The sequence below is a fragment of the Medicago truncatula genome, chromosome 8 (assembly GCF_003473485.1).
Source record: "Medicago truncatula cultivar Jemalong A17 chromosome 8, MtrunA17r5.0-ANR, whole genome shotgun sequence".
NCBI classification, from domain to species: Eukaryota; Viridiplantae; Streptophyta; class Magnoliopsida; order Fabales; family Fabaceae; genus Medicago; species Medicago truncatula.
Window position 1 is genome coordinate 39,989,106 of NC_053049.1, and position 13,136 is coordinate 40,002,241.

The 13,136-nt window shown below is 33.9% G+C and overlaps 2 protein-coding genes and 2 non-coding genes across 4 annotated transcripts; 3 read left to right on the forward strand and 1 right to left on the reverse strand.

Moving 5' to 3' along the window:
- Positions 1–1,168: 1,168 nt before the first annotated feature.
- On the forward strand, positions 1,169–1,241 carry TRNAE-CUC (transfer RNA glutamic acid (anticodon CUC)). Its single transcript has one exon. It is a non-coding gene; the product is annotated as a tRNA-Glu (tRNA).
- Positions 1,242–1,344: 103 nt separating this feature from the next.
- On the forward strand, positions 1,345–4,474 carry LOC11412407 (pentatricopeptide repeat-containing protein DOT4, chloroplastic). Its single transcript, XM_024771748.2, has one exon. The coding sequence runs from the start codon at positions 1,388–1,390 to the stop codon at positions 3,995–3,997; it is 2,610 nt and encodes an 869-aa protein (XP_024627516.1). The 5' UTR covers positions 1,345–1,387; the 3' UTR covers positions 3,998–4,474.
- A 1,776-nt stretch (positions 4,475–6,250) lies between these two features.
- Positions 6,251–6,323, forward strand: TRNAE-CUC (transfer RNA glutamic acid (anticodon CUC)). Its single transcript has one exon. It is a non-coding gene; the product is annotated as a tRNA-Glu (tRNA).
- A 4,377-nt stretch (positions 6,324–10,700) lies between these two features.
- LOC11412907 (receptor-like protein 51) lies at positions 10,701–12,625 on the reverse strand. Its single transcript, XM_003629744.4, has one exon. The coding sequence runs from the start codon at positions 12,364–12,366 to the stop codon at positions 11,083–11,085; it is 1,284 nt and encodes a 427-aa protein (XP_003629792.1). The 5' UTR covers positions 12,367–12,625; the 3' UTR covers positions 10,701–11,082.
- Positions 12,626–13,136: the final 511 nt, after the last annotated feature.

Here is a 13,136-nt window from a genome sequence, read left to right on the forward strand (position 1 = left end):
TCTGTGAGCTGAAGTTGCTCAAGATTGATTTAATTGAACTTACACTAAACTTTAACTACATATGTAATGCGGATAACAATTAGAATACAAGGTTACACTTTGAAAAGAAAATAAATTGTTATTCGTCTTCAGCTAATTAATATTAATATATATGTTTTTTTGGTAAAAAAAAAAAAGAAATTAATATTGATGTCTTTTTTTTTTGAAGAAGAAGAAAAATTAATATTAATGTCTTGAATCCACATAAGTTGGTTTGGTCTTGCAGGCTTAAGAGATCTTGAAGTGTGCTCATTTTAAAGTGGCCATTTCGATTAGTGGATGATTTGATTGGATATTGAGTTTTTTTTTTTTTTTAAATTATGTCTTGACTTTTTTTTTTGGTAAATAAAAAAAATGTGGTCATTTATGTAAAAAATTAAAGTACAAGTCACTCACAATTAAAGTACACTTCAACAGTATTTTATTTAATTGAACAATAATAACCATCCAGTGTAGCGCAACTAGTTGATGTGTTGCGTGAGTGTGAGTGGGGTTATACAAGTGACTTTGTGTTTGATGACTTTGTCTTTATCTCTCTCTCCTAACCAATAATTCCCTCTCATCAAAATGATTTATTTTAATCATTCATTTATCACTCTCTCATCTAAAATACAACGAAGTCACCAAATGTCAAAGTCCCTCAGGTATTTTTCGTGAGTGTTATTAACTTCGAATACGAAATTTGATTCTTAGCGATAAAAAACTATGTTGGCAGAAGCGGTGCAAACGAGTCGAATCTAGCTGAATTCTTAAAATTTAAGTGTGACTTGTAAAAGAAGAAAAAGAGATACAAAACTCTCAAGAAAAAGGTCCCCAAATCATCAACATGAAGCAAGTCAACAAGTCCACATAGAAAAGCAAGGACAAAGATGTGGAATTGGTCATAAGCACTAAGCTTAGGCATCAAATCATCATAATGATTGCCTTATCGCAGCGTGTGAAAGACTGAAAAGTGGATTTTGATGAAGCAAATTCTTAACGTCTTGAATAAGCACAACATACTTATGGAACTTGTTGCTGTCCCCAATTGGACATATTTGTCAACCGACGAACCATCAAGTAAGGAAGGATTGAAAGCAAAAGCGTAATACTTATATAGATAATAGAAGCAGCAAAGATATAGCACAAGTCCGTTGTAGTCTAGTTGGTCAGGATACTCGGCTCTCACCCGAGAGACCCGGGTTCAAGTCCCGGCAACGGAATTTTCTTTTTTGTTTCATCAATTTTTTTTTCTCCTGTTCTCTTTCGTATATATATTTATTTTTTTTAAAAAGGTTCTCTTTCATATATTTATGTCGCGTAGTGTAGCATCATTCTCGTCACTGTCTTGGTCTTTGGATAGACAACAATGTCATCTGTGTCGAAAACTATACCAATCTCTTCACCTTATCACACTCATAAAACCACTTCAAATTACGCAAAAAAATCTCATAACCGCTTCATCTTCTTCAAACAACCTCGTAGAACATGTCTTCTACATTCCACTGTCTGTGTCTCTCCATCTTTCACCAACACCACTCACAGCGTAACCCAAAACCAAAATGCAAAAATTAACAAATTCTGCGAAATGGGTGATCTTAGAAATGCTATTGAATTACTCACAAAGTCAAAAAGCTATGAACTTGGGTTGAATAGTTACTGTTCCGTTTTGCAGCTTTGTGCTGAGAAGAAATCTTTGGAAGATGGAAAAAGGGTTCATTCTGTTATTATTTCTAATGGAATTTCAGTTGACGAGGCTTTAGGAGCTAAACTAGTGTTTATGTATGTGAATTGCGGTGATTTGGTTCAAGGGAGAAAAATATTTGATAAGATTATGAATGATAAGGTTTTTCTTTGGAATCTTTTGATGTCTGAATATGCAAAGATTGGTAATTTTAGAGAAAGTGTGAGTCTTTTTAAGAAAATGCAGAAGTTGGGAGTTGTAGGGAATTGTTATACATTTACCTGTGTGTTGAAGTGTTTTGCTGCATTGGGAAAAGTAAAGGAGTGTAAAAGGGTTCATGGGTATGTTTTGAAATTAGGATTTGGGTCTAATACTGCTGTTGTTAACTCTTTGATTGCTGCTTATTTCAAATTTGGTGGAGTTGAGAGTGCACATAATCTGTTTGATGAATTGAGTGAACCAGATGTTGTTTCGTGGAATTCTATGATAAATGGTTGTGTTGTGAATGGCTTTTCTGGAAATGGACTTGAAATTTTCATTCAGATGCTGATTTTGGGGGTTGAGGTGGATTTGACCACTTTGGTTAGTGTTCTTGTGGCTTGTGCAAATATTGGGAATCTTTCACTTGGTAGAGCTCTTCATGGTTTTGGAGTGAAAGCTTGTTTTAGTGAGGAAGTTGTGTTTAGCAATACTTTACTAGACATGTATTCAAAATGTGGTAATTTAAATGGCGCAACTGAAGTTTTTGTGAAGATGGGTGACACAACTATTGTTTCTTGGACTTCAATTATTGCTGCTTATGTACGAGAAGGTCTATACAGTGATGCTATTGGATTATTCGATGAAATGCAAAGCAAGGGTGTTAGGCCAGATATTTATACTGTCACAAGCATTGTTCATGCTTGTGCTTGTAGCAGCTCTTTGGATAAAGGAAGGGATGTACACAGTTATGTTATAAAGAATGGCATGGGGTCGAATTTGCCTGTCACTAACGCTCTCATCAACATGTATGCAAAATGTGGAAGCGTGGAAGAAGCTCGTTTAGTTTTCTCTAAAATTCCAGTTAAGGACATTGTCTCATGGAATACAATGATCGGAGGTTATTCACAAAATTTACTTCCCAATGAAGCTCTAGAACTTTTTTTGGACATGCAAAAACAATTTAAGCCAGATGACATTACAATGGCTTGTGTACTTCCAGCTTGTGCAGGATTAGCAGCTCTAGACAAAGGCAGAGAGATACATGGTCACATATTAAGAAGAGGGTACTTTTCAGATTTGCATGTAGCATGTGCACTTGTTGATATGTATGCCAAATGTGGGCTACTTGTTCTAGCACAACTACTTTTCGATATGATTCCTAAAAAAGATTTGATTTCATGGACTGTTATGATAGCTGGATATGGCATGCATGGATTTGGAAACGAGGCAATTTCCACTTTCAACGAGATGAGGATTGCAGGTATCGAGCCCGACGAGTCCTCCTTTTCCGCGATACTTAATGCTTGCAGTCATTCTGGATTACTTAATGAGGGTTGGAAATTCTTTAACTCCATGAGAAATGAATGCGGCGTCGAACCAAAGTTAGAACACTATGCCTGCGTGGTGGATCTCCTTGCCCGGATGGGAAATCTATCAAAGGCTTACAAGTTCATTGAGTCGATGCCAATTAAACCAGATACTACAATTTGGGGTGTCTTGCTTTCTGGGTGTAGGATCCATCATGACGTGAAGCTAGCAGAAAAAGTGGCAGAACATATTTTTGAGCTAGAGCCAGACAACACAAGGTATTATGTTGTTCTAGCTAATGTATATGCAGAAGCAGAAAAATGGGAAGAAGTGAAAAAGTTGCGAAAAAGGATGCAAAAAAGGGGATTTAAACAGAATCCAGGTTGTAGTTGGATCGAAGTCGGAGGAAAGTTTAATATCTTTGTCGCTGGGAACAGTAAGCACCCTCAAGCGAAAAAGATAGACGTGTTGCTGAGTAAATTGACAATGCAAATGCAGAATGAAGATTACTCTAGTATGTTCAGGTATGTATTGATTAATGAAGATGATATGGAGAAGGAAATGATTCAATGTGGACACAGTGAAAAGTCAGCAATGGCGTTCGGTATATTAAATTTACCGCCTGGGAGGACTGTTAGGGTATCGAAGAATCGAAGAGTATGTGGGGACTGTCATGAGATGGGGAAGTTCATGTCCAAGACAACAAAGATGGAAATTGTATTGAGAGATTCAAACCGGTTTCACCATTTCAAGGATGGTTTGTGTTCTTGCAGAGGTTTCTGGTAAATCATTAGAAAAAATCAATAGTGTGGAAGTCTTCCATTATCAATTTATTCTCCTATTCTAGGATAGTACATACTTTCCAATCACATTTTTCTTACTGGTGTAAGATGCCTTGTAGATTAGTATATATAGTATAGGGTGAGATGAAAGTATCTGCAGAATCAGTGGTTTAGACTTTCGACTATGCAAATCGACCATATGATTATGCAATTCAATCTCAATTCAATGATACAGATGCGTTTATTGCCGCAATGGCGGGGTTTGACGAATCCAGAGAATCTGCATCCAGTATCGGTTGCTTTTTGGATTCCAAATTCCATTTCTGTCAATGCTTGCCACTCATAATGAGAATGGACTCGTAAATGCTATTTAAAATATAAATTGAGGAATTCAGTGCTGCATGCAGAAATTTTTTTATTTATGATTTTGTAACAATATCTGAAGATTCTCTCTCAAATTATGAAATGGGTCGTTGAGATATATGAATTTGTTTGCCTTTCATTTAATCACATTTTTCATCCTTGTAAATAAGAATTAAAAAGTTAGTTTTTTCTTTCTTTTTGTTGAGTTTATCAGTGTGGGATGCATACAACAACAACCAAGTCTTATCTCACTAAGTGGGGTCAGCTACATGGATCAAATTACGCCATAATGTTCTATCATAAACCATATTTTGGTCCAACTCATTAATCTTCAAGTCTTTCCTAATAGTTTCTCTTATAGTTTTTCTATGTCTTCCTCTGTCTCTAGGGATCTGACTATCCTCCATCTGACCTACTCTCCTTGCTATAAAATCTATAGGTCTTCTCTCTACGTGCCCAAACCACTATAGGGTGCATGTATTATAGAAATTTCTTTTCAGGTTTGTAAATATTGTGTGGAAGGAATTGGAAATTTTGAAATGGTGTCATGGATCAGGCAACAAACAAAGGTAGTGGTGAGATGTTGGATCGGGTTCATGATGATTTGAGTCATTTGGTTGAAGGAGTTGCAACTGATGCAGGAGCTGGATATAGCTGGGTTATAAGGTTAGTGTATGCTTCAAGACCGGAATTCAGAAGAGAACTGCAATGATCTTGTATTGAATGAGGAGTTAAAGGAGAAACACTTAGAAGTGAGGGGTCAGAACATTGGTGGTGATCAAGGGGCTAGTTATAATCATCTAAGTAATTCAGGTAATAAGGAAGCACTTGAGACCTGTGATATAATAGATTCTCCTGCTCAGGTTGAGTGTTTGGCAATGGTGGAGATAATAGAAAATTGGAAGCTAAAACTAATGAACCAGGACTGCACAAGTTATTGATTAAAGAACCAAAAGGGGTGTCTAAATACAAACTCATGCGTGATTGATTTGAATTGTGAAAATTTGGATGATGAAATGATTTGTAGAGATTTCTCATCTGGACTCTGAGCAACCGTTAGAAGCAAGTCAAGCAACTGCTGTTGGCACTCCACACAGTGCTAATAAAAATACAGATTTGATTATGCTTGGTGGTTGTGCATGTAAAGATGAACTAGGAATTGCACGAAGTCATTGCGCTGAGGCATGGTTCAAGATTAAAGGAAACAAATAACTTTTTCTTTTGCTTATATCTGTTTAAGATGTGTATATTTTGAATCCACAATGCCATAGGGATATTTGTAAGCATTCTTAGAACCTATTTGGTTTGATAAAACAATTGGTTTCCATGTTTTTGTTTTAACGAAAAATTATAAAAGTGACATCTTGGCAATAGTTTCACTTTCTTTCCTTTTTTCTTAAATTTATATATTTCACTATTTTTTGTAAAAGCGTTTGAAAAAAAAGTGTAATGGGGTGTATTTTCTTTATGTTCTCATTACTTAATAATCCTTTTAGGAATGATTTCTAGATAAAACACCTCTTGGGATTGCATTTTTTTTGGTACAATGACATTGCATTCTTTTATTGATGTATAATCTTCATATTTTTTATAACAATACTATTACTCGGTATATTTTAATCCATAAGGTGTCAGTTTAGTGGTAAGAGTCTAACCAATAACATCAAAGGATGTAATTCAAATCCCCAAGAGAATAGGTATGTGTCACTTTAATTAATAATAATTTTTCTTCTTTACCAATTTTTTTTTTAAAAAAAATACTTTAAAGGAGTTGTTTTGGATTATCTTCTTTCTTCGATAATTTAGATAGTTATAGGAGCAATATAACGCTAGCTTTGGCATCAACATTAATTTTATTTATTTAAATAGGATATAATTAAGATATTTAACATCATCCGTTGTAGTCTAGTTGGTCAGGATACTCGGCTCTCACCCGAGAGACCCGGGTTCAAGTCCCGGCAACGGAAACTAGCTTTTTCTTGTTCTGTTTCATTTTTTTTTTCCGCTCATGGAATTCTATTAAAAATTGGTCAGTATTATTAAAATATAGAATATTATATGGCTTAAATGCAAGGTATTACGGTACCGTTTGGCCCGGCTTTTTTTGGTCTGAAAACTGCTTTAAAACAAAGTTAAAATAAAGCTCTTTAAGCAAAAAACTGTTTGGTTTCTTTATTTTTTTAAGTTAAAAGTTTGTTTTTAAATTAAAAGTTGTTTGGCAAAATATTGTACAAAATATTGGATTTTTTTTTTTTTTTGTGGTGTCTGGGATTCGAACCCGCGACCTTGCATATATTTATATATTGTCTATATCAACTGAGCTAAGCTAGAGAATAATTTGTTTTTTCTTTTCCAATTATACTGTATAACAAATTTTGTTATCATATTTTTGGTGTCATTTAAAAACATAAGAATTTGTATTATATGGTATTATATTTGTTACATTGTTGGTGTCATTGAAAAATATATGTTTAGTTTTTTTAATAAGAAAAAGATATGCATGGTTTGTTACAATATAAATGTGTAAAATATATATAAGTATAATTTTTTTAGGCATCTATACTTGTACTTTTAATTAAAATCAAAATTTTATAAAAATAATAATTGTACGCATTACGCAACACTAAAAAAATTATACGCATTAGCGTAACAAAAAAAAAACAGACATACGGACATAAAATATTACTCTAAACGGTAATGTGTGTATATTTGTGAGGTTGAAGAAAGAGAATTTTTGTAACGAATGTTTACGTAGAGGCACCGTAAGAAGTGAAAAAGTTGCGAGAAAAGATGCGAAAAAGAGGTTTATGTTCTTGAGAGATTCAAACTGGTTTCACCATTTCAAGGATATGGTTTATGTTCTTGCAATGGTTTCTGGTAAATCATTAGAAAAATCAATGGAGTGTGAAAGTTATCCATTATCAATTTATTCTACATTATCTATGTACACGTTGAACTGCCATACAAGCCATTCAATCTTCACTTTTCAATGGTAAAGATATGTTGATTGCAACGTTGATGGGCTTCGATGAATAAAAAATACCAGATTTAAATTTTGGATTAAATATATTAACTTTTTTTAATTCAATTTTATTTATATTTCGTTATAATAGATTAGTAGATTTCAACCGTCATTTCTGACAATGTTCGCTACTCAAAATGTAAATGGACACGAAAATTGTATTTAGAATTTAAATTGAGAAATTTAATGCTGACAGAAGTTTCCAAGTACGACGATAGTTGCATTGCATGTGAGAGGCACATTGTTGGGAATCAAGTGTCACGTTGACTAAAGATGGAGGAAATGTTGGATATACAAGAGAGGGGATCATATACCTAGAGCTGTCAAAAATGGGCTGGCCCATTGGCCCATATTTTTAGGTCGGGCCTAAAAAACTAGCCCAAAAATGCACTCGGGTTTTTTCAGCCCAAGCCCATATGGGCCATACAAAGTTGGGGCGGGCTGGCCCATCGGACTTTGAGACGGCCTATTAGCCCATATTTCATTTTATTTTTGTTAAAAAACAACATAATTTTTTAAAAAATTATCAACTAATTTAAAATTTATTAACAAAAAAATATTTAAATAAATAAAATTAATAAATATGGATAAATTTAGCTTACAATTTTAAAATTTTAAAAATAAAACATAAACGGGTCAGCCGGGCTGGCTCATGGCCCATCCGGGCCGGGCTCTAGAATTCACGGCCCAATCATAAACGGTGGTCCATTTCTATAGTCTGGCCCGAACCGGGCTGGATCGGACCGGCCCATTTGACATCTCTACATATACCTGATGTCTTATCTTAGTGGTTATGGACGTTTAATCTATTACCGCTCCCGACCCAGACTCCCCTAACACATATCTTCCAATCACGTTTCCCTTGCGGGGCAAGTACATGTAGAATATTCATAACTCTAAATACATGTAGAGTTATGAATATGTGAACCGCCATACAAGCCATTCGATCTTCAATATTCAATGGTAGAGACATGTTGATCATTGCAACGTCGATGGGTTCAATGAATCCAAAGAATCACAATCTAAATCTTGGACTAAATACTTAATTTATGGGGCCCATTTTTGCTTATATTTCGTTATGCTAAACTAGTATATTTCAACTGTCATTTCTGACAATGCCAACAACTCAAAATGTGAATGGACACAAAAATGTATTTAGAATTTAAATTGAGAAATTGAGTGCCGCTTACAGAATGTATTAGAGTACGAGTACTGAATGCTGATGACTGACATGTTTTGTGTTGTCCTAGGTAGTACTATGGTATATTCAAATGGTTCTCCATTAACATTAGAATCCGATTCAGCCAAAACATTTTTCACATTGCTCTTTTTATTATAAATAAAATAAAGGAATATGATGTGCTCCACTTCTCATAATAAAGTCACAAACGCAGCAACCCTTGAAAGTTACAAATAATTTTAGCTGTATTTTCAATAAATTAATTAGTTCCTTAGTAATAACCTTAGACATACTTATTGATTATCATGTCATTTTCATATATACTCATCAACATGACAATAACTTCTTCATGGATGGAGGGAGGGAGGGACTTGTATTCTCCCTTTTCCTTCAACATAGTGTTTCATTTAGGCTTAATTGCAATAATTTCAAGCAGTACTTCGAACGCCGCTGGGAAATATATATGCATGTGCTTTCCTTTAACATTCATTGCACATGCAATGGCTAATCCACCCCCACCCCCACCCACCAATCCTGTTGTGAAGGTTCTCTGTCATGATAGCTTATACCCTTAATGTCGACGCTTAGGCACATGGAAACTTGCTATCATTATGTAATGTGCTTGCAATATACAACTGAAGTAGGAATCAATCATTTGCAAGATGTAATTAAACAACGTAATCATCGAATTTTAAAATTTAAAAACTAAACCTTCTTCATCCCTCTATTTTTTCTTCTTCATCTCCAACCCCAATTTCTACTATAATTCCTCTATTTTTTCTTCTTCATCTTCAACCTCAATTTTGAATTTTAAAATTTAAAAACTAGACCTTCTTCACGCCAACTTACATGGATTTTTTTACATATTTAAACCTTTTTAATATAATCACTAATAATCTCTAACATTTTGGTATAATGATGAAAGCGATGAGTGTCAAGAGTCACCGGTGGCACCATATTCATAATTTGTTCATGAGACGAAGAAAATCACATTTAACTCTAATATATTATATATAATTTAGGAAAATGAATAAATATATTGATTATAAAATTATATATTTCAAAATATCTAATTCATTTTTTTTTTAAGAAAAAAAATCTAATTTAATTAAAATTGGGTGCATATGAACATTATCTTACCATATAGTTAAAAGTAAAATATATTTATTTTATTCTTAATTAGATAAATGAACACACACAGACATAAGTATATTTTAACATGTTAAAATTAATTTTATTACTAAAATCACTTTTACCTTTTTTGTTTACAGAAGATCGCTTTTATCTTTTTTAATATAAATTAATAAGTAGTGACAACATTCTCTTTTCAACATTTACTCTAACATTTATTCTTTTATTTGATGAAACTTATGTAGAATCCACACATAGCTCATACATAAAGTGACGAGATTTATATGAATTTTACTCAATAAAAGAGTGAATATTAAAGCAAGGGAAAAAATAAAGGAAATGATTGACTGCGATGTGGTGCAATAATCAAAAGTCTAAAATAAGGGTCATTGGGGGTCAACCAGACGGCGGAATCAAGGAAAAGTTTAAAAATAAAAGCTTATAGCACAAGTTAATTACATATTGCTGGATACCACCTCTACCTTTTAGCCGTATATAATACAACAGTTACATTACTATGTCTCTCACAAGTTCGTTCTTATTTTGGGAAGCACATAGTACAGTTCTAATAACAAAAAAGAACTATACTGTATTTTACTTTTTGTCATTTTGAAATGTTAATTATGTTTTTCACACATATCTTCATTGTATTGTATTTTTCAATCTATATAACTACTACATTAATTTTCTTATAGAAATTAATATACTCAATGATTTTGTTTCTACTACTGTATGCATAATTTTTTTTTGTTAACCTATATGTTTCTTGAGGAATGAGCTCTGCCAATTCGGAGTTTAACCGTGGGATAAATATAGTTTGATCAAAAATTGTTTCACTCTGAAATCTAACTCCAATTTTTTTAAACGATTTGTTCTTTGGTGAAACTCATTGACAACTTTAACACAATCACTATGCATAATTAGACAATAGTACTTAATATTAGTAACCACTTATAGCATCAATATACAATGTACCAAAGGAGAACAATAGAAGCATGCACAAGCAACTGATTAAAATAGTTTAACAGTACTGAAGACTAAAGAGAAGTATGCTAGCCAAGCATTCCATGCAAATTTTGTAACTTATTGCACTGCAGAAAGCATCTGATTACTACATTATAATAGTAAAAGAAGCTAAAATAAAATTCCAATTCATTGTTTTTTCCATTCTCCTATTTCTAATGGGTGCCTTTCATATACTATATCACCCAACCAAAACAAAAAAGAGCATTTTTTTTCTTTTCATTTTCTCTTTTGCAATCACCTCCCATTTCTCTTTTGCTAACCATTATATAATAAATTAATTAATTAAATAAGCACCAATTGCCTTAAATTATCAATTTCCTAATCCATCCAAATTCTATAAAGTGAAAAAAATAATAAAAAAGTTTCTTCAGCGACAGCACTTTGAACATAGGATTAAGAACACAATCAAAAAGACAATGGAAGAAAGAGCAATTGCCACACCAAGAACAAATTTGTTTGGACCATGATGATGCTCTCTTTTATGGATGCTACTTTCATCATCCTCTTCATCATAATCTGAATCATTACTATCATCTCCAGAAGAATCTTTAGCAGGTGGTGGAGACATTGGCCTCCCATACTTATCACAAGCAGCAATCTCAAGCTTCAATTTTGAAGACAAAACTGAATGATTATAACACAAGTTACTGTTCCCAACAACCTTAAACATTGTCAAACTTTTGATAAAACTCAAGTTGAATGGAACAACCCCATGAAGATTATTGTTAGCAAGATTCAAGTACTTGAGGTTCTTCATTTCTGAAATGAACTTTGGAATTGTTCCATTGAGCTGGTTTGAACTCAGATCCATGTGAACCAAACCTGGAATTGCAGAAATTGAATCTGGGATAGACCCTGAAAATGAATTTGAAGCCAAAGAAAGATTTTTAAGGGAAATTAAGTCCCCTAATGAAGAGGGTATCTCACCCTTCAGCCCATTTGAAGAAAGATTCAAACTTTCAAGGCCATCAAGCATGGTAATGGAAAAGGGTATGTTTCCTTTGAGATTGTTGGATGAAAAATCTATGTGGGTCAGGTTGGAATGGATGTATTTTGGTAGAAAACCAGTGAGATTGGAATTGGAAATGGTTAAAGTTTTGAGCTTTTTCATGTGAGCAAGGATAACATAAGGTCCAGAAGCTTTGATTGGGGTATTTGAGACAGTGAGATCAGTGAGGTTTGCTAGGTGAGAGAGCCATACACCTGAGATCTTGTGGAGACTGTTGATGGAGGTGAAGGAGAGAAGAGAGGATGTGAGTTGAGGAGGGAAGTGAATTGGAGCAATGGGGCAGTTAAGGAAGTGAAGGGATTGGAGGGTAGAGAGGGATTTGAGGGCATTGTAGGAGAGAGATAGGGAGGTTGAACAGTTTGAAAGGGTAAGGGAAATGAGGTGGCTAAAGGGTTTTGAAGAGTCACATTGTGTGGCATTGTGGAAAGATGGTTGGATGCAAGGGTTCTTTGATGTGGGGATGTTGAGGGATTGAAGGGCTTTGAGTTGGTTTGGCTCAAGAGTGGAAGTGGAAGTGGAAGGTGAAGAAGGTGATGATTTAGGTGGAAGAGGTAGAGAAACTGAGGTGATAATGGTGGGGAAGAGGAAGAAGATGGTGAAGAGGAGAATAGGAAGTAATGGAGGTGGTGGTGATGGTTTCATAGCTTGATGATAGGTAACAGGTGCACAAGCAGAACTGAGAAACTGAAGGATGGAAGAGGGATAGAGAGAGTGTGGGATAAAGAGAAAGAAGTATGGAAGCAATGGTTGAAAAAGTGAGATGTTAGAGTGAGTACAAAGATTAGTATGGGAAAGTGTAAAATAGAGAGATGGGGCACATATTTAGAAGAGAGAGAGAAGCCTTTGCATTGCACAGGTCTGTGACAGTTGGGACTTGGGATTGGGATTACTTCATGGCTTAGCTTTGTTTGTTCCTTTTGATCCAAGACAGTTCTAATTCTAAACTAGTAAACTATGCTAAACAATCAATAGTATTAAATTTTTTAAAAATTAATATTATTTTTCTATATTTATCTTCAAGAGTTTATTGGAAGACAAATTAATATAGTATATACTCTTATAAGTGTGGTTATATCGTACTGAAACATCTGTATCTTGTCTTGGATAATACTTGAGTGACATTGGTCAATCATAATGTCATAAGTGTACAAAACAAAAACAAAAAAACTTTGTAAAAGAGAGAGAAAAAAACCACTTATGATATTGTAGTTGATCAATATCACTAACCACAATGTCTCTCCCGTTTTGTCACTAGAAGAATGTTTACTTAAAACTATGTGAAGTAGTTTTTCATCATGAATCTTCAAGCTTACAATAAGTCTAGATTATATTCTTATGGATCTTTGCCAAATTGTGTTTCAACATTTGTTTCAAATGAAATGAAGTGGTCATGTTTTAGTCAATAATTCATT

What these genes read in the sequence shown, in the direction of transcription:
- LOC11412407 (XM_024771748.2), top strand. Translation starts at nt 1,388, where the DNA reads ATGTCATCTGTGTCGAAAACTATACCAATCTCTTCACCTTATCACACT.
- LOC11412907 (XM_003629744.4), bottom strand. Translation starts at nt 12,366, where the DNA reads ATGAAACCATCACCACCACCTCCATTACTTCCTATTCTCCTCTTCACC.